Here is a 23,317-nt window from a genome sequence, read left to right as displayed (position 1 = left end):
TGAAGCTTAGATGTTTATCTTTTTATCTTTAACCCGGGTCAGGGCGATAAACATGATCTTGAATTAATAAAACACCGAACAAATGTAGCGTTTGATTAAACGCAATGAGAGCCTGTCAGCCCGCGATACAGTTGCATACCGTTGGAAAGCCCCATTCGTGATCTAACGAATGACAGCAGTGTCAAAGTTCAAGAACGAGGCAGTTTCCGATGAAAGCGCAATCAACACGAGGGGTTGCTCAAGTTTATGCACCTATCCGGTACAGAGGTTGTGTATACAGCTAGTTGTCTGGTTTCCACCTCTTGTAAAGAGTAACGCATGCAGCACACGGCAAAGCTGTTTACGGGGTGACGTCATTGGGCCGAAACCAGACTATTGTATGCTGCGCAGTGGTTTTGCAAAATGGAGACTACAGCGCCGCGTCCCCCGTGAGAAGGCCGGTTTATAGTCGGTCGCGCGACGGAAGACTTGCGCGCAATCCTAAGACTGAGGCCTAAAAACCATGTCTTTTTATGATCGCGCGTCAAGATTTCCGACGCCCGACCATCGGGCTTGAGTGTGCATTGTTGACGTTTCCAAGGTTATAATCGGACGTGTGGAAAGTGTCGCAAGTATTGTTTACAAAAATTGAAGAATAGCAGCGGGAATTTTAAATTGTTTATAGAGAAATTCTGGGTGTTTATAGAGTGTATTCATATTATCTTTGAAAAACAAACTTTTGTGTTGATTTTTGTACTCTTTCAGTGTCATTAGTGTTCAGTTTTCAGAATTCAGTTCTCATTTTTCAATTTTACTAAACTTCAGCTGTGTTGTTTATCTTTTTTGACATTTAAATATTGAGCAGTTTTATTGTTATCTTGTTGCTTTACAACTTCAATTTTAAATTTAACTTAGTAACTTAGCTGTGCTATTTAGCATTTTTGACATTTATACTAATTTATTGAGAAGTTTTATTGTTATCTTGTTCTTGTTGGTTTTCAGTTTTCAATTTTAATAACCTGTGTTTCATTTTTAATTTAACTAACAACTTTACTGTGTTGTCTAGCATTTTTTACTTAATAATATTAAAAAGTTTTATTGTTGCTCTTCAGCATTTCTCCATCTTCAATTTAACTTAGTAACTTTGCTGTTGTTGTTTAGCATTGTTTTCATTTAAATTGGGAAGTTTTATTATCTTGTTGATTTCCACTTTTCAATTTTCAATTTAACTTTTTTTTAATTGTAGCTCTGTTAATTATTATTATTTTTTTACATTTAAATTTTGAGAACTTAATTGTTATCGTCTTTCCATTTTCAATTTCACTTAGTGATTAGTAGCTTTGCTGTGTTATTTTTTAGATTTAAATTTATATTTAATACTGAGAAGTTTCTTATCCTAATCCTGTTGGTTTTCTGTTTTAAATTTAAGTTAACTTTGCTTTGTTATTTATCTGTTTTGACAATAAAACTGTTGAGAAATTTACTGTTATCTTGTTGGATTAATTGGTAATGGCTAGTTTTGAGTATTCTTGTGATGAAGTTGGCATTAGTTTGAGTGATTTGAACAGTATGAAAGCTGGTAAAGGGGATGAGATTGTTGTTGTCAAGAAGGAATTAGAGAGTTTGAAAAATGGATTTGTGTTCGGTATGTGGGATGAACTGATGGTTGAGGAAAAGAAGGTGAGTTGTCGAAGAAATGTGATTGAGAAAATGAGAGAAATTGTGTGTAAGTTTTTTGTGTATGAGAAAAGTGTGAAAGCATTTGAGAACAGGCTAGTGCGTGTGATTGCAGCCAGGAAGCGGGATCGGAAGGTAGGCAAGGAGCAGGTTAGACAATTGATGGAGAAGTGTTTCTGTGAGTGTGAGCGACTGCATACAGAGAATGTTGATGAAGCAAGTACAAGTGAGATGAGGCAAAGTGATGTTGTTAAGAATTTGAAAATGAAAGTTGAAGTGTTAGAAAGAAAGTGTGAGGAAAACAGGGGCATAAAGGATGCATTGCGTGAAGTCAGTGAGGAAAAGAAGATGTTGGTGGAGGAATCAGAGGTTGAGAAAAAGAGAGTGGATGAGCTTGTAATGGAAGTGGAAAAGTTGAAAGCAGAGAAGAAAGTGAAATGTATGCAACTGCAAATGATGAAGAAAAAGGAAAGGAGCTCGAAGGTACTTGTGGAGAAGATAAGAACTAAGAGTACAAAGAGATTGAAGAGGTGTAGAGAACTAGGGCGTCGATTGGCTGTGAAGGAGAAAGTGGAGGTGAAGTTTAAGGCAGAGAAAGAATACAAGTTAAGAGAAAAGAAGTTGAGGAAGCAGCTAGGTTTGTGTAAGGTAAGAGCAGATGAAGCGGTTGCCAAGGAAGAGTGTGAGAGAAAGAGAAAGTTAAATGGGCAAAAGCTGATGTCGAAGAAGAAGGTACAAGTCAAGAGGTTGCAAAAGAGTGTGAGAAGTTTGCGTAGAGAACTAAAGGATGCAAATGAGGAATGCAGAAGCTTGACAAATGATAAGATGGAGATAGAGGAGAATGTTGATGATAGAGTACAAGAGTGTGTGAATGAGTTTTTGAATTCCGGAGTGTGTACTTTTAAGAATGGCATGTATCAGGATTGTATTCGTGAAGTGTATCAGGACTTGATGACAATGAATGTGGGTGCCAGGAATGTAGAGCATGTGATTCGAACTGTGTTGTCAAAGCTAACCAAAATGAATGAGAAAGAGGTGAGACTACCGAAAGAGACTTTTGCGAAGACTATGCTGCTTGAAGCTCGAGCGTTAGCACAGATGCAATGCGTATCCGAGGTAACCGGTAGTGATGGCCCTGTCACTTTGTGTACAGATGCTACAACAAAGTGGGGCTATCACTATGGAACCTATGATATGTCATTGTCATCTGGGAAGATGCTAACGCTTGGGCTCCGACCAATGGTGTGTGGAAGTGCCGAGAAAACGTTGGATGGGTTTAAGGAGATTGTGGATGATATTGTAAAGTGTGCAAAAGAAGGGAGTGAAAAGGTGAATGAGATTGTGCGACAAGTGAAGAACACGATGAGTGACCGGCATGCAGTGGAGAAGAAGTTCAATGGGATGTTGAAGGAGTACAGAGCGGGCATCTTGCCAAAGGTAGTTGAAGGTTGGGGTGAAATGAGTGAGGGTGAAAGAGGCAGCATGAAAATGATGAATAATTTCTTCTGTGGGATGCATTTCGTTGTGGGCTTGGCAGATCAAGCTGTTGCGTGTCTGAAAGTGTGGGAAAAGGATGTTTTCGGTGCGAAAAAAGTGGGAAGTACGAGTTTGCCTGGTAGCAGTAGTGGTGGTTGTGGAGCAGAGCGACTGGTAAGAACAGTGTGTAAGAGTGTGCAGGAAAGAGCGTGTGAGAAGTCTGGTAAGCCAGTGTATTTCCGTGTGTTTCTGGAGAGTGAATGCGGAATGGATGCGGTACCCCTTGCACCATTTAGAGGCAATAGATTCAACATCTTGTTTCATAATGGTGCAGGGGTGTATCATCTCTATCCGCACTTGATTGAGTTTTTTGATCGTGTGAAGAATGAGAATAAGCTGATGCGAGCTGTGTACGAAGATTTGAAAGTGGATGAGTACAAGACTGAAGTGAGAGCGTTAGGCTTAATTGATAAGATTGTGACTGCGCCTCTGTGGAAAGTGTTGAACATCAAGGAGCATGTGATTGGAATGAATGAACGATATGAGCAAATGATCAAGTGTTTTGAGACGTGGAGTGAAGATGCAAGTGAAGTTGTTCATGGTGAAGTAAGGATGTTTCAGGATGTGAAGGTTGAGGTGGACTCTGTGTTTGATAGCTTGGTAACACCGTGTGAGAATGATGATGCCTGTAAGGAAGTCCTCCAGTGTCTGTTTGGTGTGTTTGTCAAGCTGGGAAGAAGAATGTTGGAGAGCCAGATCAGCGGTGGAGTGTTTGAGAACATGGATGAGCAAATGATGTATGAAACTAGAAGTGTGCCAAGGACGAATGTTGATGTGGAGCGTGACTTTGGTATGTTTGACCGATTGTTGAGGGAGAAGCCAAGAGCGACTGAGTATGCGATTGAAAGTTTGATCATGTGTAGGAGAAATCGAATGAGCGAGTGGCGAGACAACCTTTGTGAAGATGAGAAGAGCAAGATGATAAGGATAGCACAGTAGTCTGTGAAGGAGCAAAGGGAAGAGATGTGTGAAAGGCGAAAAAGAAGGTTTGAAGAAAGGGAAAAGGCTATGCGTGAGAAAAGGAGGGTGCAGAGAAGCGTGAACAGCGAGAGAGAGAGACCATCAGAAAAATTGTGTTAGATATGAATAGTGATGGTCCTTTGTGGTTGAGTGTGAGAGATATGGAGACAAGTTTGCGAGGTAAGAATGAAAAAGAGCAGGAACACCTAGTAAAAGTGCAGATGAGATACAGGAAGAAAGTAATGAAAGATGAACACTCAAAGGATGGTCTACTGAATATGTCAAGTGCGGGGAAGCAGCTGAGTGTTAAGCAAATGATAGAAAACATGAAGAAAGTGCTTGGTGTACATGCAGTAAGTGAGGATGAACATACGAATGATGCAGGTGTGAAGGATGGTGCAAGTGATGGTAAGGATAATGATGAAGGTATTGGTGCAAAGCGTGCAAAGAGGAGCTTGAAAGTTGATGAGATGATTGGGCGTTTGTTGATGCATACAACGGTTTGTGATGAATTGAAAGAAGAGACAGTGTGTGTGATATTAGAGAAGAGAAGAGGGAAGTATGTGTTTAAGTATGATGGGTCAAAGGATGAGTTTGAGTACAGTCAGAAACAGGTAAAGGAAGATTTTGATAATGGTGATTTGAAAGAAATAGATGTAGGTGTAACAGAAGCAATGGGTCGTGACATCAAGTATATGTGGCTGGATGATGATTTGAATGAGATGTGGTACAGAGGTCGAGTAATTGATGTGGAAGGTGATGATAAATGTGTTGTTGCATACGATCCAGTGGAAGGTGATGATAATGGTGATGATGATGATGACATGTCGAGTGAAGTTTTGGTGGAGAATTTGATTGATGATTACAGGAAGCGTGAGGTAAGATTTGTGTGAAACTGGTTTGGATGTAAGAGTGCAGTGGCGTATCAAGTAATTGTAATTTAGTAATTAACCAAAAGGTTGCACTTGTCCATTTGAAAGTGTCTTGGGGTATCCAGAGCAAATTAAACACAGTTCAGTTTTTCTTTGATTTTTAATTAACATTTACTTTTATTAATAACGAACTTTAAGTTTAACACATATTTTCTACAACAACTGCCCTTATTTTGATGAAAATTCTTGAAACAGCAATTACACCTAATTTGCATATTTAAAAAAAAATAACAAATTTAATTAATTAACAAATTAGTTGGTGGATATTGTTTTTGCATACATATCCTAAAGGTATCTTGCTTTCCTATTCCTGGTCCAAAAATGAAGGTGGTGACATGTTTACTTTTTGAGATATTCCTTTTTGAAAACGCGAGTTTATTATAGAACGGGATTCAAATTACCACCAATTATGCATAATTTGCATATTTAAGAAACAAAACAATAAATAAGATAATGTTTTTTTTGTTTTTTTGTTAAATTATCTGAAATGAATCTCACTTTCCTATTCCTGCTCCAAAAATGAAGGTAGTCAGACATTTACTTTTTGAGATATTCCCTTTTGAAAACACAAGTTTATTCATTGTTTATTTATAAAACCGGGATCAAATTACCCGCAATTAGGCATAATTTGCATATTTAAAAAACAAACAATAAATAAGATAATGGATTGTTATTGTTGTTCTTTATTTACTTTTGAGGCACCTGACTTTTCTATTAGTGCTCCAAAAATGAACATTGTCAGACATTTACTTTTTGAGATATGTTCCTTTGAAAACATGGGTTTGTTCAATGTTTGGTTGTTTGTTCATTAAAGCCATGAAAGTCAATATTCACACCTTTCACTAATCCCTCGGGACTTTAGGTCTTTCTTTGAAATTTGTTAATTTAAATTCCTTGCAATCAAATTGTTTAATTTCTTCTATTCTCATAAAACTTTTTGCAAGGAAGTAATATATTTAGGTTTTGTGCGACTTGAAACCTTAGTTTGTTAATTAGGACCCTGATAACATTGTTATTTGTTTGTTTATTGTTTACGTTAGTTGCTATTAGCAACGGCCTTGTTGAAGTTGACCTGTAAATTAATCATAACTTTGGAATCCCTTGACCGATTTTCTTCAAACTACCACCTAACAACTCCTATCACTGTGTTCTTTCATTATAGCCACATTGCAAAGCAAAGAAAAAAACATTCAAATTTCAACTGACATCCCTACTATGAGAGAAAAGAGCCTTTTCATAAGCTCGGGTAAATCACACAGAAATAAACGTCTTTAAACTGTGACGATCGAAGGCAATATAGCTACACAAACTTAACTTCAAAACTTGTTATTCAGTGGAAGTATGGACTATCAAGTTTTACCTTTGTGTATTAGCAAGACGGATGTTGTAGGTTGTAAGATGCGGCGTGTCACTCATCTCTAGCAAGAAGCTTTCCTCCCTCACCTTCTGATCTGGTATACCTTGAAATATATCCACCGTTGCATTGTCATGTTCGTCTAAAGAAAACACACAAAAAATATTGTTACAAAGTTATGATTTTGAAGAATCACAATCAAAAAAGAGCTGGCGGAACAATCATGGGTCGTTCATACTTTTCTTATACTGATGTCTTAAAAATGTGTGAACTTGTAAAAGAAAAACAAAATTGTCCCCACCCAAGATGACGGTTTGACCAACTTACCAAAAGAATATTCCCCGTCAAGGCTCCAGCTTAAATCCAGGTTACTTTGGTATGGATCTTCCTCGTCTAGTTCCCAGTCTCCGTTGACATCGCGAAGGTAGCCTAATGGGAATTAACGCAATCGTAATCAATCTACGTCATGTATGACGTCTTCCTATCCTCTGACATCCTTAATCATTTGTAATAAACAAAGGAAGAGACAACATTTATGCTGTTTTTTAGGCTTAAGCATCATGCGACGTAAATTTGTTTGTGGTCTTGTCACTTATCCTTGGTTACCAAAACATACTTGATGCTGACGTCATTGTGACGTCTTAGTTTCATAGCTTGATACAAGTAAATTATCGGTTTGTGATATTTTGAAGGCAGGACACTGTTGGTAATTACTCAAAATAGATGTAAGCATAACAAATTACTTGGTAACGAGCGACGGAGAGCTTTTGATATAGCATAAAACCTTGAGAGAAACGGCTCCCTCTGAAGTAACATAGTTTTTGAGAAAGAGGGAATTTCTTACTAAAATATTAAAAGACTTCAGGATAAAGCCTTTTATTAGGCATCTGAAATAACACAAATGTGTGCTACAATTAAAAATTTTCTTTCCTTGTCCTCTTACAACTTTGATGACCAATTGGGTCAAAATTTTCACAGAGTTGTCTTTTTATTGTTCAGTGATTGTTATTATCTTCTGTGCTTTTTTATATGCCCTCTCTTGCCTTAATGTATTTTGGGGGATTTAGGAGACATACGCCTTTTGGCGATAGTTATTTTTTTTAACTTTTATGCTCTCCTTGGGCACCCCACTGTTGTTTTACTTTGTTTTCTTAAATATGTTTAATGTATGTTGTACATGTGCTTGTAAATGTGATTGCCAGAATAAATATTATTATTATTATTTATGCATATGCTGGGATACACCAAGTGAGAATACTGGTCTTTGACAATTACCAAGCGTGTCCAGTGACTTTAACACCCTGACTCAACTTACCGATGATAAATGTCTTCATGGCTTTAGTTCGCGCCAATTTAATGGTCGTCCTGCCTGAATACGTTGCTATCAATGGATCCGCCCCGTAGGCAAGGAGCATGCGCACTAACTCCAACCAATTGTTGTCAACAGCATCGTGAATGGGCCTGAAATGTAGAAACAGTCGATAAAAATGGTTTAAATCTAAAAAAAAATTAACTACGTGAACCTCACTAGACCCCTTGTATTGACCGCCATGTTTGATGAAACGTAAGCTATCATTGGCTGCGAGTTGTGCGCAGAACGTACACGTGTGCACCTTTCCATTGTTAGTAATACCAAAGATGGCGGTCAATAACGTCATGTGCAATAGACTGCCAGTTGAAGTTCGCCGCACTTTTCAAAGATGATATCGTAAGCACTTCTGACTTGAATAATAATTAGAAATGTTGGAACAAAACTACTCATCAATTTTACTGTCTTATTACACTCCTCCACGTTTAAAATGTTGTATTTTTTTGTTTTGTATTTCTGATAATTTGGGTTGAGATTATATACTTCCTATTTTATATAGCGCCTTAGTCAATTTTAATTGGTAACCAACTCACCGTGTCCCGTCCGATGCGCTCGCGTTGACATCGGCACCATGCTCCAGCAGATACCGCGCTACAGATAGCCGTCCGTGTACACAACACTCATGTAGTGGCGTATAACCAGCATTATCTTTAGCATTAATATCTATGACGTCATAATCTATGCAGTAAACGGCTACATCCTGAAAAAGGATTAGAAAAAGGGATCAGATACTACGATTAGATTTAGTAAACGTATAATATTCTATATAAAAAAACACATAAAAAACAAAACAATTGCAACACAATAGTATGTTTTAGTTTACACGAAGTCCAACCCAACTTACAGTCCAACCCAACGTACATATAAAATTAAGTGTATTATCCAGGATTGGTTAGAGAGATAATGTTACGGGCTCAAGGAATGTCCTGCAACATGAACTAGGAATTAAACAAGGAACTGAACCCGGAACTTAAGGAATTAAATCATATAACGGAAGTATTTGATTAGAGAAGATGAAGAGAGCGTCAAGGCTAAAATAACACGGTATGCCTACATTGCATCGAGGAAAATGTGGAAAGGAAACGTTACATTTCATTCTGTAAGTCAGTAACCTCAGGTTACACTTGGTGGACAGTTACCGGTTTCTTTTACCCGTCTTTGAAAAAGCACCGTACATTGCAAAAACTGGATGTTTAAACTGACAACATAGATACCGACGAGAGAATCAAAATTAACACCATTACGTTAAAGACAAAAAAATTCTGCAAAACATTTGTTTTATTTTAATACCTAAGCTGTTAATTTTTTCCGTGTTATAATTGGTGTCAACAGGGAACTTTGAATATTTGAGATTTTTTAACCAAATCTTTTGTGGAGTTCACGAAATTTGATTACAAACAAGATTGTTCAAAACAGTATCATAGCGTCACCGAGTGAACCATCATTAAAAAGAGCAGAGGTTTAGTACTTACATCGTATGAGAGTCGAGCCGCTCGATGCAAGACGGTTTCACCAAGTTTCTTGTTCACCATGAGACGTTTCAGTTCTGGCGATCAACAAAGACAAAAGGGAATATATTTACCGATACCTCATACAAAAAACCATAATATAGTCATCAGATTGTCTTCGGTTCGAATCCCAGTCGTGACCCTAGTGTCCTTGAGCAGCTGTGTTTGCATCTCCATACCCTATGGCAAATGGGTCCCTGCGAGGCTGTGAAGGCAGAGATTGTTCGTGTGATAGGATTTAGCTTGTTGCTATGGAAGCATATGTATACTCCGAAGGGAACTGAGATGGTTTAAGGAACGAAATAAATGCCCCAGTTGCCAGAGGGTAAAAGTGTTGGAGCACAATGAGCGTCACCTGGCGACGGATTTGAGCGCTACAAGAAGCCAGTATTATCGACCGTAACTTTCGTGCATACTTGGCATGTCCCACTCACTGGATCTGATAGAGTAGTTGGTTGTTGCTACGAGAGCGTATGCAGTTTTTGTATGTAGCTTTAACCGAAACACTACCTTTCATTTGTATCTAGTCAGACCATAGAGGAAGGAATAGAAGGAGCTCGAACGACCCACAAAACCGCAGAGTAACAAAATAATACACTGACAATGCCCCCGTCTAACTAGTGGAAAAAGATAGGAGACCTCCAGCTGGACGGCCGATTAACGAGCAGGATTATATTTCTTTGTACAGAACGTGCGGTACCGCCGCGCTGCACCGTTGCCTTCGTGTAAAGTTGAATCATTGGAGACAAGAATTGTGAATATACCCGTTTTCATTTACCGTTTGTGGTGTTTTACTGAAACATCATGGCATATTTTTTAATTTTTTTTAATTTTCCGGTCACTAGCGGTGGTTCAAAATTTGGGTATAAGCACACGAGGGTGGTTGGTATTCAATTGTGTTTTTCGATTTGGTGAGCACAAGTGTACACAATTTTTATCAGGTCTCAAAAAAGTTGTTTTTCTGTGTTATATCAAAAGTTATTATTATACCCATACGACATACGACACCATGGTTGAGTGAAGAACCAAGTGCGCATGCGCAAACTCACATACGCCAGGTCGCCCATTGTCTGTATAAGGTATGTGGGTGATGACGAAGTGTCGTTAAACGACCGCGGTACCGCAGGTTCGACTTTTGAAGTCCCTTCGTTCGAGCTCCTTTTCTTCCTTCCTCCATGGTCAGACTATAACTTCAAAGAGGAGGGAAGAGGAGGAGGAGTTCAACCTACCGAATGGGGGGTTTGGTCGCACTATCTTCACTGGAATCGGTTCAGGTAAAGGTGGAGGAGTCTCTGTTGTTCTTAACTCAGCAACCTGGATCACAATTTTAGAACAGAACGAGTTAATGTATTACACGAAACACTGAATCACAACCTTAAACATTATATTCCAAGATTCGAACATGTCTGTACACAGCTTCACCATCAGCCCCGCCTTGCCACATCTTTCGCCCCATCAATGTTCCAAAGGCCATTACTGTGAGATATTTGATAAAACTTTCCCCTTACTGCTGCACTCTGGAACTCTCTATACAAACGTATCTAGTTTTCCACCATCTTGAAATCTATTCCTGTTCAAGAGGAATGTCTCTATATAAAACTGTCTTTTTTTCTTATAACCTTTGCCGTTTGGCCTTGTGCTGGGCGTCTTTTTTTTATAAATAATAGTGAAAATGTTTCGGTATTTCAAAAGAAATATGAACTTACCTCTGTTTTGACTATGGGGTTTTCTTCTTGCTGTACATCTGTTTCCATGGCAACGACTGCAGAGCTAACATTCTTGGTTTTAGATTTCCTCTTGCCTCCCGGCTTCTTCTTCCCACTGTCATTCTCCTTCCCAGAGTCTTTCTGATGCATTTCAAATGCAGACGGCGTCATGAACTTCATTTTGATTCGATTGGTGGGATCGAGGACCACATGAAGGGGCGTGTCCATATCCATGCTGCTTTGCATAGCCACGCCCTCTTCATTAACCAAGCCCTCTAATTGGGCAGGATCAGGTTTTATTTCAATCTGATTGGTTTGTTGAACCACGTCATTGGATTCCGTGAGAGGTTCTTCTTTCACAACGATGGTCTTATCACCAGACGTCTTGAAGACGGCATCACTGCCCTTCCGTCTTCTTCCAGATGGCGTCTTGGTCTTCGGTGAGTTGGGCTCCTCGTCCCCACTCGTAGAGCAACTAACAGATCGTTTATGTCTCTTCCTTTCTAGGACTTTTCTCTCCTCTTTCTCTATCTCCATTTCGTAGCGGGCGTTTTTGTGGTAAGGAGCTTTTCGTTCCCTTGCAGAAGATCCTAAAAAAAAAGTTTTCATGGACATTATTTTTTTTTAGTATTTATACTAATCTAAGGTCCTTCATTTAAGATTATAACATTACTAAGTTAAGAAATTCCTTATAGTATAAATGACATTATTTGAAACTTGTCGGTTATTAAACCATTGCAGCATTTAACAGCTGGGTGCTCCACTACACGAGGAAAACCTTCTCTAGTTGCAACCCCATTTGTACTTTATTTAGTTTTTATAACTTTATTTATTTCCTTGCAATCAATATTCTTGTACATTTGTTGTTTTGCAAAGGGAAATAAAACAAACAAAACAAACGAACATTTACGTTGAGTTATGTAGAATCAAAAACTTACTGCAAGGGTCGTGGGTTCGAATCCCACCCGAGAAACATGCCTGTGATATTTTTGCACAGGACTCCGGAAAGTACTGAGTATACAGTGCTAACACACATCGGTGTATGGGTAAAACCAAAATTGATAAAAACTTACTGGTTGCTAAAGAATGTCTGGTTCTGTCTTCGAGAACTGTGGGGACGAAGTCATGGAAGCTCGGCCGGCTAATGGTGCTGGTTAGACGGCGCATCTCTCGTGAAAAACTCCGTCGGGCCTTCAAGGCCGATACCGAAAAATCGTCTGCACATAAAAAGTAAAACAAAAAGCAATTTATACTTGTTCCTGTGTGTTGTGTTGCCTCTGAGAAAGACTCTGCTAGGGTCGAAACGTCAGACCAATAAACTTTTTTTTGCAAAAATAAAGCAACACAATCTTTAGCACTTTGGTGTATTCCACAAGAATTAAAGTGACGTGGGTATAAATACGCACTCTTAAAACTCCAAGTTCAGAATTGATACAGATTTCGGGTCCAGTGGGGCCAGACCCCTTCGTGAGTCAGAATGGTTCGGATTGTGTCAAGCTGACCCATATAGTCAAACAATTCACCGTAGACTTCAAAAAAGGAGTATTCTCACTTATTTAATACAAAAAGCTTTTCCATATACCTTTGAACTTCTGCTGAATCCTCATAAGACGTCTGATTTTACGTCCACGGCCCTTTCCTGATCTGAAGGTTGGTGACTGTTTGCTGGTCAGCACACGGCCTGGGTGACGTCTGGCTTGTGCCTGGGGGTCCATGTTCGGGCTTGACTGGGAGCCAGTCGGGGTTAGTTTCTCCTTCTGCTCCATTTCATTGAACTGTTTCATGGCTCGCTATATTGTAAAAAAAAAAAAAAAAAAAAAAGCAAAATCGAAATGATGAACCGAACCGTCATTTTAAATTGTTAATGTAGTGGTATATCTATTTGCGATTACACAAAAACAAGAGCCATTCGAATATTTGTTCGTACATACACATGCTTCTAAAGAAGTCATTATCTCTTTTTGGGAGTTTTGGTTCAGAAAAACCCCAGTGTGTTGACTCGACGTGTTGAAAGGTATACTCTGCTCGTCTTCAACAGAATGTCTAATGTCTAAATTTCTGTATAATGTTAAATACATAGTTTGGCTTCATTACAGTTTAAACACCTTGAGAAACTTCTACATAGGTATGGCAAAGCCTCGAACATCAAAAGTTTCTCGTTATTTAAAATGAATAATGCAGCGAATAAGATCAATCTTTCTAACCTTTAAATTAAGTAGACATTGACTTAAATTAGTCTGAATTTGTTTTGGTGATGAATTAGACACAGCTGCAGACGACTTTCTATAATTATTTTGTCACAACAGAGAAACTACTTTGTACTTTAAACACCTTGAGAGACGTCTACATATCCACTACGCAAGTCTCACCTGTAAAGCTCGTTCCTCTCTGTCTAACAGCGAAGGATCCGTTAGTAAATCCACGTGACCTCTTCTCTTAGGTATCTCTGCAACGTAGCTAGACGTGTTCTCCAATCGTAGCATCTCCAGCGATCGCTTCCTTGCCGAGCACTTTGACGGCGTGCTCCTGCCGCTTGAAGGACTCACGGTCGAGTTAAGGCTAGCAGCTACAGATACCGGTGAAATGGAGCAGGCAACCCCTGGAGGCATGTGGACGTAGCTCATGGCTGCCAGGAGCTTCTTACGAGGGTCGTGGGAGAATGTCTTCTCGGTAGGGGAGTATCTCATCTGAGATAAAGATGGCGTCGATGACGTCATAGCCGAGGCGGATAACGCTCCTCCTCCAGTTCTGCATGGGGAAACTGTTTGTAGGTTTTCTGAGGAGATGCTCCCGTTGAAGAAAGACTGTGAGGAGTGGGTCGATAGAGAGGACGCTGAGGAATAGTGCGGTGGGACTCCGTGTCTAAAAACGTCTCCAGATGGGTGTCCGGATGAAACCATTGAAGAGGTCTTAGCTGATGTTATAACTGGGCATGTGTTGCCAAACGAAGATGGAACGGCAGATTGAGATGTCTGGTGCTCAGAAAGTCTTCGCAGTGAGTCTTTCAATTCAGGCTTGACGCTTTGCTTCTTAAAAGTGAACTCTTTTTGCTCAATGTTTCCAGCGACACATGAAAAGTCCCGAATATGACCAGCAAATGCAGCATCGATTGCATCACTCACAGAAACAGATTTGCCCTCCAGTATAGCCTGTTGCAGCATGGATTCTTGTGTAGTTTGACCTCTGAATGCTGGGGGCGGTGTCTCTGAGAGTTGTTCAGGTATCCCACCACTGACACCATTTATACCCGTATTGCTTTTTAGTATATCAGGAGCGGGTGACAAAGATGGCGAGGTTGTAAGATCAATGACGTCACAGTGTTGATGTTCTGCTATTTTTGCCTTGGTTTTATTCCCATACCACTGTCGTTGTAACATGAACTGTGCAAAGATATTTCTGTCGTCTGAGTCATGGGGTGCATGGCTCAGGTGTTTGTCCTTCTTTGGTTGTTTTGACTTGAGTTTGTCTAGACTTGCTTTCAGGCTGTACTGATGCATATGTCCCTTCCTCCCCTTGTCAATATCTTCAAGAGTTTCTCTACTATATTCACGACCATTTCCCCTATCATTATACCGTCTCTGCATTGGTTTGTTCGGATCGGCTTTAGAAGTGGCATCCAAAAGGTATTTGTCAATCTGTCGTTGGAGTTCGCTATTTACGCGGTTCCTTTCTCTGTACGCTGCAATACGATCCGGATCAGAGTCAACTTGATCCGCATCAATGTTATCCGGAACGCGTTGATCCGGCACTTGCTGTTCCGGGCTTTTTTCCTGCAGATTCGGAGGAGAATTATTTTTGAGTCTGGATATTTTCTGGGATACTTCTGTTGACGCGTCTTTGTTAAGTGGATACAAAGGCAGTGTTAAAGCATTATAGAATACTGGTGACGATGCCGAAGTGTGGTCGGTGGTAGAGTTTTTATGAGGATGGCTTGTTGCAGCTGATTCGGAAGTGAAGGATGGAGGGAGTGGACATGGTGAATAAACACTCTGTGGCGTCAGAACAGGCATCGTTGGCGACTCGTTTCCGGACGAGTTGGCTTTCTTCGGGGACGAGCTGGCCTCACTCGTCAGACACTTTGTGATATTTGCAACATTGGCAACTTGACGGACAAGTGGGACTGGGTTAGCTTGACCAGTGTACACACCACCCAAATGGCTAACGAAAGCTCTATCATCTGGAATGTCCACTCGTAATGGTCGAGCTAAGCTGTCACTCATTAATAGTTTCTTTTGTGTGTTTTTAATCACACCTTGTGACGGCTGATGATCAGGCTCGTCAAGTGGTTTCAAGATTTCATTCATCTTAGCTCCAGCAGCGAACGATGACGCGACGAGACGTAACGGCGAGGCGGCACGGTTGGGTTGGTGAGGTTGGGTTGGTGACACAACACTCGGGGCGTCACGAGAGAGGGTAGGTATACCTGCGATGGAGACGAGGGTCGGTGGGCTGATCTCACGATAGCGTCTTCGGGTACGATAGTGGGCACGCTTGAGATGCGGGCTCGTGACGGCTGCCGTGGGTGTACCTGTTGTGTGTTTAATCAAGACCCCGTGTACGCGATCTCTATGTGCTGCCGATAGATTAGGCTCAGTAACGATATCATGTGCTTTCATGTCATGGGATGACAACCCATGGTTTGCGAGTCTGTGAATTTGGATCTCCCGTACGGGTAGAGGTCTACCGTTCTTAGGGAGGACATTGTCATGGGTTAGTACCCCAGAGGGTATTTCAGGAGGTACCTGGACAGCAGTAGCCCCGTTAGAGTCTGAGAGTAATAACTCCTCATCTGGTTGTGGTACATGATGGTGATGAAGATGATGATGTATGTGATGAAAGACGGGTGCTTCTCTGGCTTTGCTACGCGGTCTCGACGCTGCGGAGGTCGGTATGGGATGAACACCATTTTTTGCAGTGGGTCGTACATCCGTGATTCGCAAAGAAGAGGACTTGTTCTGTTGGGTGATTAGAGAAGCTGCATGGCTCCTCCTTTTGAGCTCATAGTCCAAATAAGCAGCTCTTGTTGCTTCATATTGTTGCTGCATGTTTGCTGACATGGGTATACTGGAAGACGGTGTGACTTTTGAAAACTCCTTGTATAAGTTCAAGTTCTTCTCATGAACTGTACGTTTTGTTGGAATGCCTGAAGCAGCATGCGCAAGAACAGGTGCGGGTCTTTTCAGTGCAGTTCGTGAAGGCTGAATGTGCTGATCAACTGTAGTGGATACCAGTGGATGTAGTTGACCCTGGGATATTTGTGGCATGTCTTTCGCTAAAAGTGGGTGCTGATGATGATTTGATGGAGTGGAATATAAAAGGTTACCACGGCGTCCAGGTTTACCAAAACTCATCATCGGAGGTGGTCTGTACACGGATTGTGTTGTCGTCACAGCTGACGCCACCCCACGCCCATTGCTACACAAACCGTGCGATTTGCCAACCATCGCCCCCGCGTTCGCCATCGACATTGATATCAACCTCGGGTCCATCACAGGAGGTCCCCTGGACACGACACATTGCTGTCTCTCAATAGACTTCATCGATAGATCCAGAGGTTTGCTGAGGTCCACCACACACTCCTCTGGAGAGGGCCGGATCGCGGCGTACGGACGTCCGGATTGTACCGGACGATTTACGAGATTCAATGGTCCTTCATATTGTTTGTTTGGATTCAAACGTGGGTCCGGGAATCGGACTTGGTGTTTGGGTAGCTTCATTCTCTGTGGCGCCGCGATGGGATACAGAGGCTTGGATGCAACGGTCGCAGTAACCTGTAGCAGAATCAACATAAATATTCCTGTTAAAATATAACAATATAAATATTAACACAAAATACAAACAGATCCTTACATTCAAACGTAATGATATTATCATCATGATCAACCTTCGTCATTGGACGGAAAGTAGAAGAAGCTATGATGAAATGGTGCCAGGTTGCTTGAGTTGTTGGGTCTCGTTTAGATTGAGATTCGCGTCTTTTATGATGGTGTCTGGATAGCACATGTTCCTCCTGCCGCGATTTGGATGTCCGCAAAGAGGATTCTGGAAGATTAGGTGCGATGTGGTTGATCAGTTGTACGCAAATTTTATACCCACTTTTTAAACATGTTTAAAAGAAAATCATGCTTATCATTTTAACACCTGCTCATATGGTTTGTAACAATCAAAAACACAAGAATCTAAACGTGATGTAGGGTATATATGTGAACAAGTGGCGTGGGTACAATATGCTTGGACGTGTTGAAATTCTAAACACTGTTTTAACAGTGTGCTGGTACCCGCATTAGTCAAATTGTTGACGGAAATGAGATAACATTACACCCGAATGGTATTGCAGTTTAAAGTTTCCCATCACAGGAAAGAGCAGGCCCACAAGGACATTGACACTTCTAGTCTCTGGCACTTATTTGAAAGAACAAATACTACACTGCAAAAATAATGGCTCAATTTCATAAAGCTGTGTAACAGAAAACACTACTTAACAAATTTATTTGCTAAGCAAACAAATTAGTGGAACACCAGTCGCAACAGTGTGAACTTTATTGAATGTTGGCAGGTTACTTGTTTTTGGCTAAGCAATTTTTTCTTTGCTTAGCAGATTTGTGTGCGTACAGGCTTTATGAAGTTAGGCCCATCAGTGATATAGTCTGGTATCCTTACATTACGTTGCATTGCAGCTGCCGCCTCCTGTTGTTGGAAGAGAAAGTTAGCCTCCTGCATGACCCGTCGACCCTGCTCGGCTAGCCTCGCTGTGGCAAGCTGACGAAGCCTCTCTCTGAATTCACACAGATAAATAAACACTGCATCATGCATGTTTCATCAAAGGGGCACATCGCCTTAAAATCTTTCATAATTAATAAATTTCTCATTGTCTTGTATAGTTTAAAGAGTCACCATGCACAAACACACAAAACACCCAGTGTTTTGTTATTAGTGAGTAGTTATTTAATCAACACAATAAGACTTTTTAAAGTACAACTAGCAGGAAATTCGTTCCGCAATTTTGTGGAGTCAAAAATTTGGTTCTACAAAAATAACGAACCGAATTCTAACATGACATTAAAACTAATACCATGACAGAACTAACGACGGAATCTACTTGGAAAGTGATACCAGCTTACATCACATCAACAATTTATTTATAACACGGTTACATGGTGGTCGTGTATATTAAGGTAGTGAGGCTGCCGAGCCGTTAGGAGCACTGAATTCAAACTTAGGTGTTTCCGGTCAGTAGAGTGTGGGTTCGAATCCCCAGCCATGACACTTGTGTCCTTAAGCAAGACACTTAACCATTGCTTCGTCTTTCGGATTGGACGTAAAGCCGTTCTTCCCATTTGTTGTGTAACGCATGCAAAATAACCCACTGCACTTGTCGAAAAGAGAAGGGGTTCGCCGCGGTGTTCCTGGCTGTGGCTGCTGTATGCGCCGTAACACCTTGTACTAAATAATTAGATCTCAGAATCCATCACTGCAATTTACCTTTCTGTATAAATGTATATACTCAGCGCCTTGAGTACCTTGTTTGGTAGATACGTGCGCTATATAGGACTTCGATATATATATATATATTATCCAACAATGACTAAAACCATTCGGTCACAATGAGCAAATCAATATTTATTTTCAGAAATATTAATGAACGACCATCATACAAAACAATTATCATCGAGATGCAACACCTATTCCGAGAATCTCACGGCACAATATTTATCAGATATAACAACATTTCCAATTATAAACTTGAAAATGCGATCTGTCTTAGATAATGACATCAATCTTCCTTTACACTACGGTTGTTTGTCTCAAGTTGTGCCACTTAAGCTCATTGACCTTAAGAAATGATACTCTTCCTCTAGTTTCGAAGAAATGAGATTACACGGAAGCCCACTAATGGCAATTACATTGTGAGATTGGTCACTAGTGAGACGGTCACGAGGAACTGTTGATGTAGCATAGCTCTATTTAAAATGATGTATAAAGGCACTGGACACGTTTGGTATTTGTCAAATACCGTTTTTTCACTTGGAGTATCCCAAAAATATGTATAACATGACAAACCTGTGAACAATTGGGCTCGGTTGGTCATCAAGGTTGCAAGAAAATAAAGAATTTTAAGAAGAAATTTGTGTGCTTTCAGATGCCAGAGAAAGACTTCATCGGGCCTGAATTATCTTTCTCTGATGAAAATATTCAGTGATATATTAACTCTTTCTCAAAAACTACGTTACTTCAGATGGAGTAGTTTCTCACAATGTTTTATACTATCAAGGTTTTTTAATTGTAATGTTTTATGCTAATTAAGCAGCTCTTGTGTATTTATTGATTGTGTTTAGTCTCCGATATTCTTTGGGGTACAACTAAAAGCAATTAGGCGAAGGACATGACTAATTGGCTTGAAAGGAAATAAAAGAGACAAACAATCATAGCCTATTCATAGAAATAAATTAATGCTCCTCTATACTTTGAATGCATTTACAACCTTTATGGTCCAGTAATCCACCTTTTCATTGACCATCCTTTTGTCCTGACTTATTTACTCTCATTAGAACGCATAGCAACCTTACTATCATTGGATCGCATAGCAATCCCCACTGTATGTAAATTAATAACCTCGCTTGGCTGTAATTTTCCCGCTTTCTGGATGTCTTAACAAAATTATTTGTTCCTCTTTGTTGCCCAAAATAGGTATGTTTGCTGATGCATCTGACAAAGGTTCGGTTTTGATTCAAAATTAAGACTAGCTCCCTTAAAGCACCCAATCCGATTGGCATATATTGATTGTATTCAATTAATGCTCGTCAACATCTTTTTTAAACAAATGTCAATTATATAAAAAGAGTTCGCAAGCTCGTTTCGTCTTATAAGAAACGACAGATTTCACCTTGTAATAAAACGATCTTTTCATATTTTTCAATTACAGAAAAATGCGGGTCCTTTGGGAACCTTTCAGGTTATACAATAGAAGGAAATATCAATATTCTTGTGATCAAAATAACTCGTTAATTTCTCTCGCAACTGACCATCTGAACAAACCAGGGACCCTTGGTTAATAATTGACTGATTAAAAAATGATTTTGCCGCTCTGCCAACTCAGCAAAAACGCACCCCCCCCCCCAACCTCCTAATCATGTCCCTAATACGGTGAATATACAATACATTCGGCGTTAGTGGTTTGAGCTATAAATAGCATCTGAAAACGCTCGTTATGAAATGAATACAATTATATTTTAACAGTAGAATATAATAACCCACACAAATAATGCCATGGAAATTGTGGAGTTTTCCTTAAAACTTCGTGAAATAACCAAATTATTGACTCCACAATACTATGAGGAACATTTCCCATGTTCAAATTTTGGGGGAATAACAACTGATATATTTTCCATGACCACATTTATTAACAAAATGCTTTCTGTGAGAAGATTCCCAAAATACTTTCTACTCTATCAAATAACCAACAATTTGCATTGGTGTAAATTTTAAGAGTGATCAAACGCACATTCCCTTTAAAATTGATAGGGAGTATTTGCAAACAGCAACATCATAAGAGATTTGAGGGAAATGTGTCCCTTAAACGGAATGTTTCCAATGTAGTCAATTCGCAGAAAAGGTATGGCTGAGTGATGTAGACTTGATATCAATTATTACGACACAATCCTTAGAGTGACAAACAAGATGGCGAAGTCATGTTAGCTTCACTTTATGCTAATAATAGGTTTTCCGTTTCATAACGATATAGCGTAGGCGGCAGAGGAAGCTCTCATGACGTTGATTTGAAACAAATTACTGCACGCAACTACCGTGGATATTAATTTTGCGCAACTTAAAAATAAAAAAAGTATTTGTTATTAAAGTGCTTCCTTTGTCGGTGTATTTAACGAGTAATTAAAGATGAATGTTAGTATTTCAATACTAATTAAAGAAAACAAAAAGGGTGTAAACAACATGACGAGGGTACACGATAAACAAATAAACAACAAACGAACTGAACAACTATGCACACACTGTTGACCTCTTGGACAAATTATATAAAGAACCTTCATATTATTATGGTGCAGTCGAGTACCTTGTAACCAATTTAAGTAAAATGCATCTGGCTTTAACGTTGATAAAAGAGTCAGGGCCCAATTTCATAAAGCTGTTTAGCAGAAAAATACTGCTTAACAAATTTATTTGGCAAGCAAAAAATGAGTGGGGCACCAGTTACAACAGTGTTACCTTTATAGAATTTTGGCTGGTAACCTGTTCTTGCTAAGCACTATTTTCCTGTGCTTAGCAAGTTTTGTGCTGTCAAAGGCTTTGTGAAATTGGGCCAAGGCTATGTTTCTGTTCAGCCTCAATTGTTAAGATTGCTTGAATGGTTGAACAAAGATGGCTGATACGTAAAACGAAAAAGGTAAATGAATACATATTCATACTAAAGAGTGCCGTTTTCGAAACCGCGGCATGGGCGGTGGGCTTTAGCTTTGGATTGGTCAGCTATTTAGAAATCATGTGTTTTGATCTAATGGGCTTCAGACAGACGGGCGGATCCAAAGCCAGAGAAAGTCCCAACCTTGATTTCGAAAATGCCCCAGTATGTTTCAGGAATAAAATCTAAAAAACAGCTATCACGCTTACTTGGTAAGATCCGCATGGACGTAACTGCCGTCCTCGGACCTAGGTCCGCCTAGATAGTGTAACATCTCTGCAGGGGCTGGATGTGCGTTGGGGTCGAGGTTGTCTTTGACGTTATAATCGTGCAGTTCCCCGTCAGTCTGCAAATAACAAAAATGAAAAGCTTTATGAGTTTCCTTATAATCAATTAAAACAATTGAAGCATCTATAATCAGTCTAATCCTTAGGCCTATATTCAATCTCCAACATCCGGTCAGGAATTTCCCAATCAATCACATTTATAAATAGTGTTAGGAACACCAGGTTGTCAGCATAAAAATCCTATTAGATATTAATAACTCAATGAGTTAATCTTAAGCGAACGATTCTGTTTGTCGATTATGCATTATTTCCTGTATTTCAACACGTGTTGTTTGGCAAGCGTTGTTTCATTACAAAAATTAACAAAAATGCAAAACAACATCTGCAATTATAAGGATACGGCATTGCTATTAGTTATTAGTTGATGGTTGTCCGTTGTCGGATTGCGTAATCATTACATATACGAAGTGTGAACCTGTGAACAAAAGAGGTCCATACAAAGCATAGCTTGAAAACACTTTGTGGACGTCAACACAAGGTCTTCACCAGTGTTGAGGAATATGATTTTCCTTACATGTACAGTACAAAGGAAAGTCCACAGAGTGGTTTCAACTCAGAGCTATGGAGCGCGTGTGTTTATGTCCACAGAGTGGTTTCAACTCAGAGCTATGGAGCGCGTGTGTTTATGTCCACAGAGTGGTTTCAACTCAGAGCTATGGAGCGCGTGTGTTTATGTCCACAGAGTGGTTTCAACTCAGAGCTATGGAGCGCGTGTGTTTATGTCCACAGAGTGGTTTCAACTCAGAGCTATGGAGCGCGTGTGTTTATGTCCACAGAGTGGTTTCAACTCAGAGCTATGGAGCGCGTGTGTTTATGTCCACAGAGTGGTTTCAACTCAGAGCTATGGAGCGCGTGTGTTTTTACAATGTGTGGACCTTAGAACTAAAAAAGGTCCACATAATGCAGGGACTTGCAACACTATGTGGACTTACACACGTTCAAACACACAATTAACAATAATGACAAATATGATATTTTTAACAGAACAAATGTAAGGAATGCCAGCACAGTGACTGCAACACAGAGTTGTTCGTTCGGGCTTACGGAGGGCCTTACAATGGACATTGCCCCCCCCCCCTGGCTCACCTCACAAACAAGCAGTACCCCACGAACCGGGTCCATAAGGTCCACCTGTCATTCTGAGTGCATTTATGACATTTGGTATTGTTTAGGTGTGGTCGTGTGCATTTTAGTCATTCCTCTAAACCTATGACCCGCGAAAGTAGAACTTTCACCAAGGTCACGTGCTGGTCACCGGAGCCTGGCGATTCATACACAATGTCATGATTCACCTGCCGTGTAGTTGTTCTCAAACCCGGCGGTGCAGTTTGGCAATATTGAGGTCAGCTAACGCACTCTGTTCGTACCGAAACGACCAGAAAGAGTTTGGACTTGTGTCTTATCTCGAGTTAAGACTATCTTGAGTATCCTACACGGATACAATCAAAACACAGACTCCACAGAATTGTGTACAGTTTTTGCCCGCTAACCTTTGACCTCTATTGAAAAGTATGATAAACAAAGTATCCACACCA

General features: G+C 40.1%; 1 protein-coding gene across 1 annotated transcript in view; it reads right to left on the bottom strand.

Moving 5' to 3' along the window:
* Nucleotides 1–23,317, bottom strand: part of LOC117298946 — a 48,366-nt gene that overhangs the window by 2,062 nt on the left and 22,987 nt on the right. The window contains exons 2-13 of the mRNA XM_033782333.1: nucleotides 21,645–21,781; nucleotides 17,682–17,796; nucleotides 13,391–16,792; nucleotides 12,604–12,811; nucleotides 12,095–12,238; nucleotides 11,022–11,611; nucleotides 10,545–10,629; nucleotides 9,280–9,353; nucleotides 8,341–8,507; nucleotides 7,754–7,899; nucleotides 6,766–6,867; nucleotides 6,445–6,580 (exon numbers count right to left, since the gene is read on the bottom strand). Coding sequence (XP_033638224.1) covers nucleotides 6,445–6,580; nucleotides 6,766–6,867; nucleotides 7,754–7,899; nucleotides 8,341–8,507; nucleotides 9,280–9,353; nucleotides 10,545–10,629; nucleotides 11,022–11,611; nucleotides 12,095–12,238; nucleotides 12,604–12,811; nucleotides 13,391–16,792; nucleotides 17,682–17,796; nucleotides 21,645–21,709 — 5,234 coding nt within the window. The 5' untranslated portion in view covers nucleotides 21,710–21,781. The remainder of the gene's footprint in view (nucleotides 1–6,444; nucleotides 6,581–6,765; nucleotides 6,868–7,753; nucleotides 7,900–8,340; nucleotides 8,508–9,279; nucleotides 9,354–10,544; nucleotides 10,630–11,021; nucleotides 11,612–12,094; nucleotides 12,239–12,603; nucleotides 12,812–13,390; nucleotides 16,793–17,681; nucleotides 17,797–21,644; nucleotides 21,782–23,317) is intronic.

Source organism: Asterias rubens, chromosome 13 (assembly GCF_902459465.1).
Source record: "Asterias rubens chromosome 13, eAstRub1.3, whole genome shotgun sequence".
In the NCBI taxonomy this organism is placed as follows: Eukaryota; Metazoa; Echinodermata; class Asteroidea; order Forcipulatida; family Asteriidae; genus Asterias; species Asterias rubens.
This window is presented reverse-complemented; position numbering and strand designations above follow the sequence as displayed.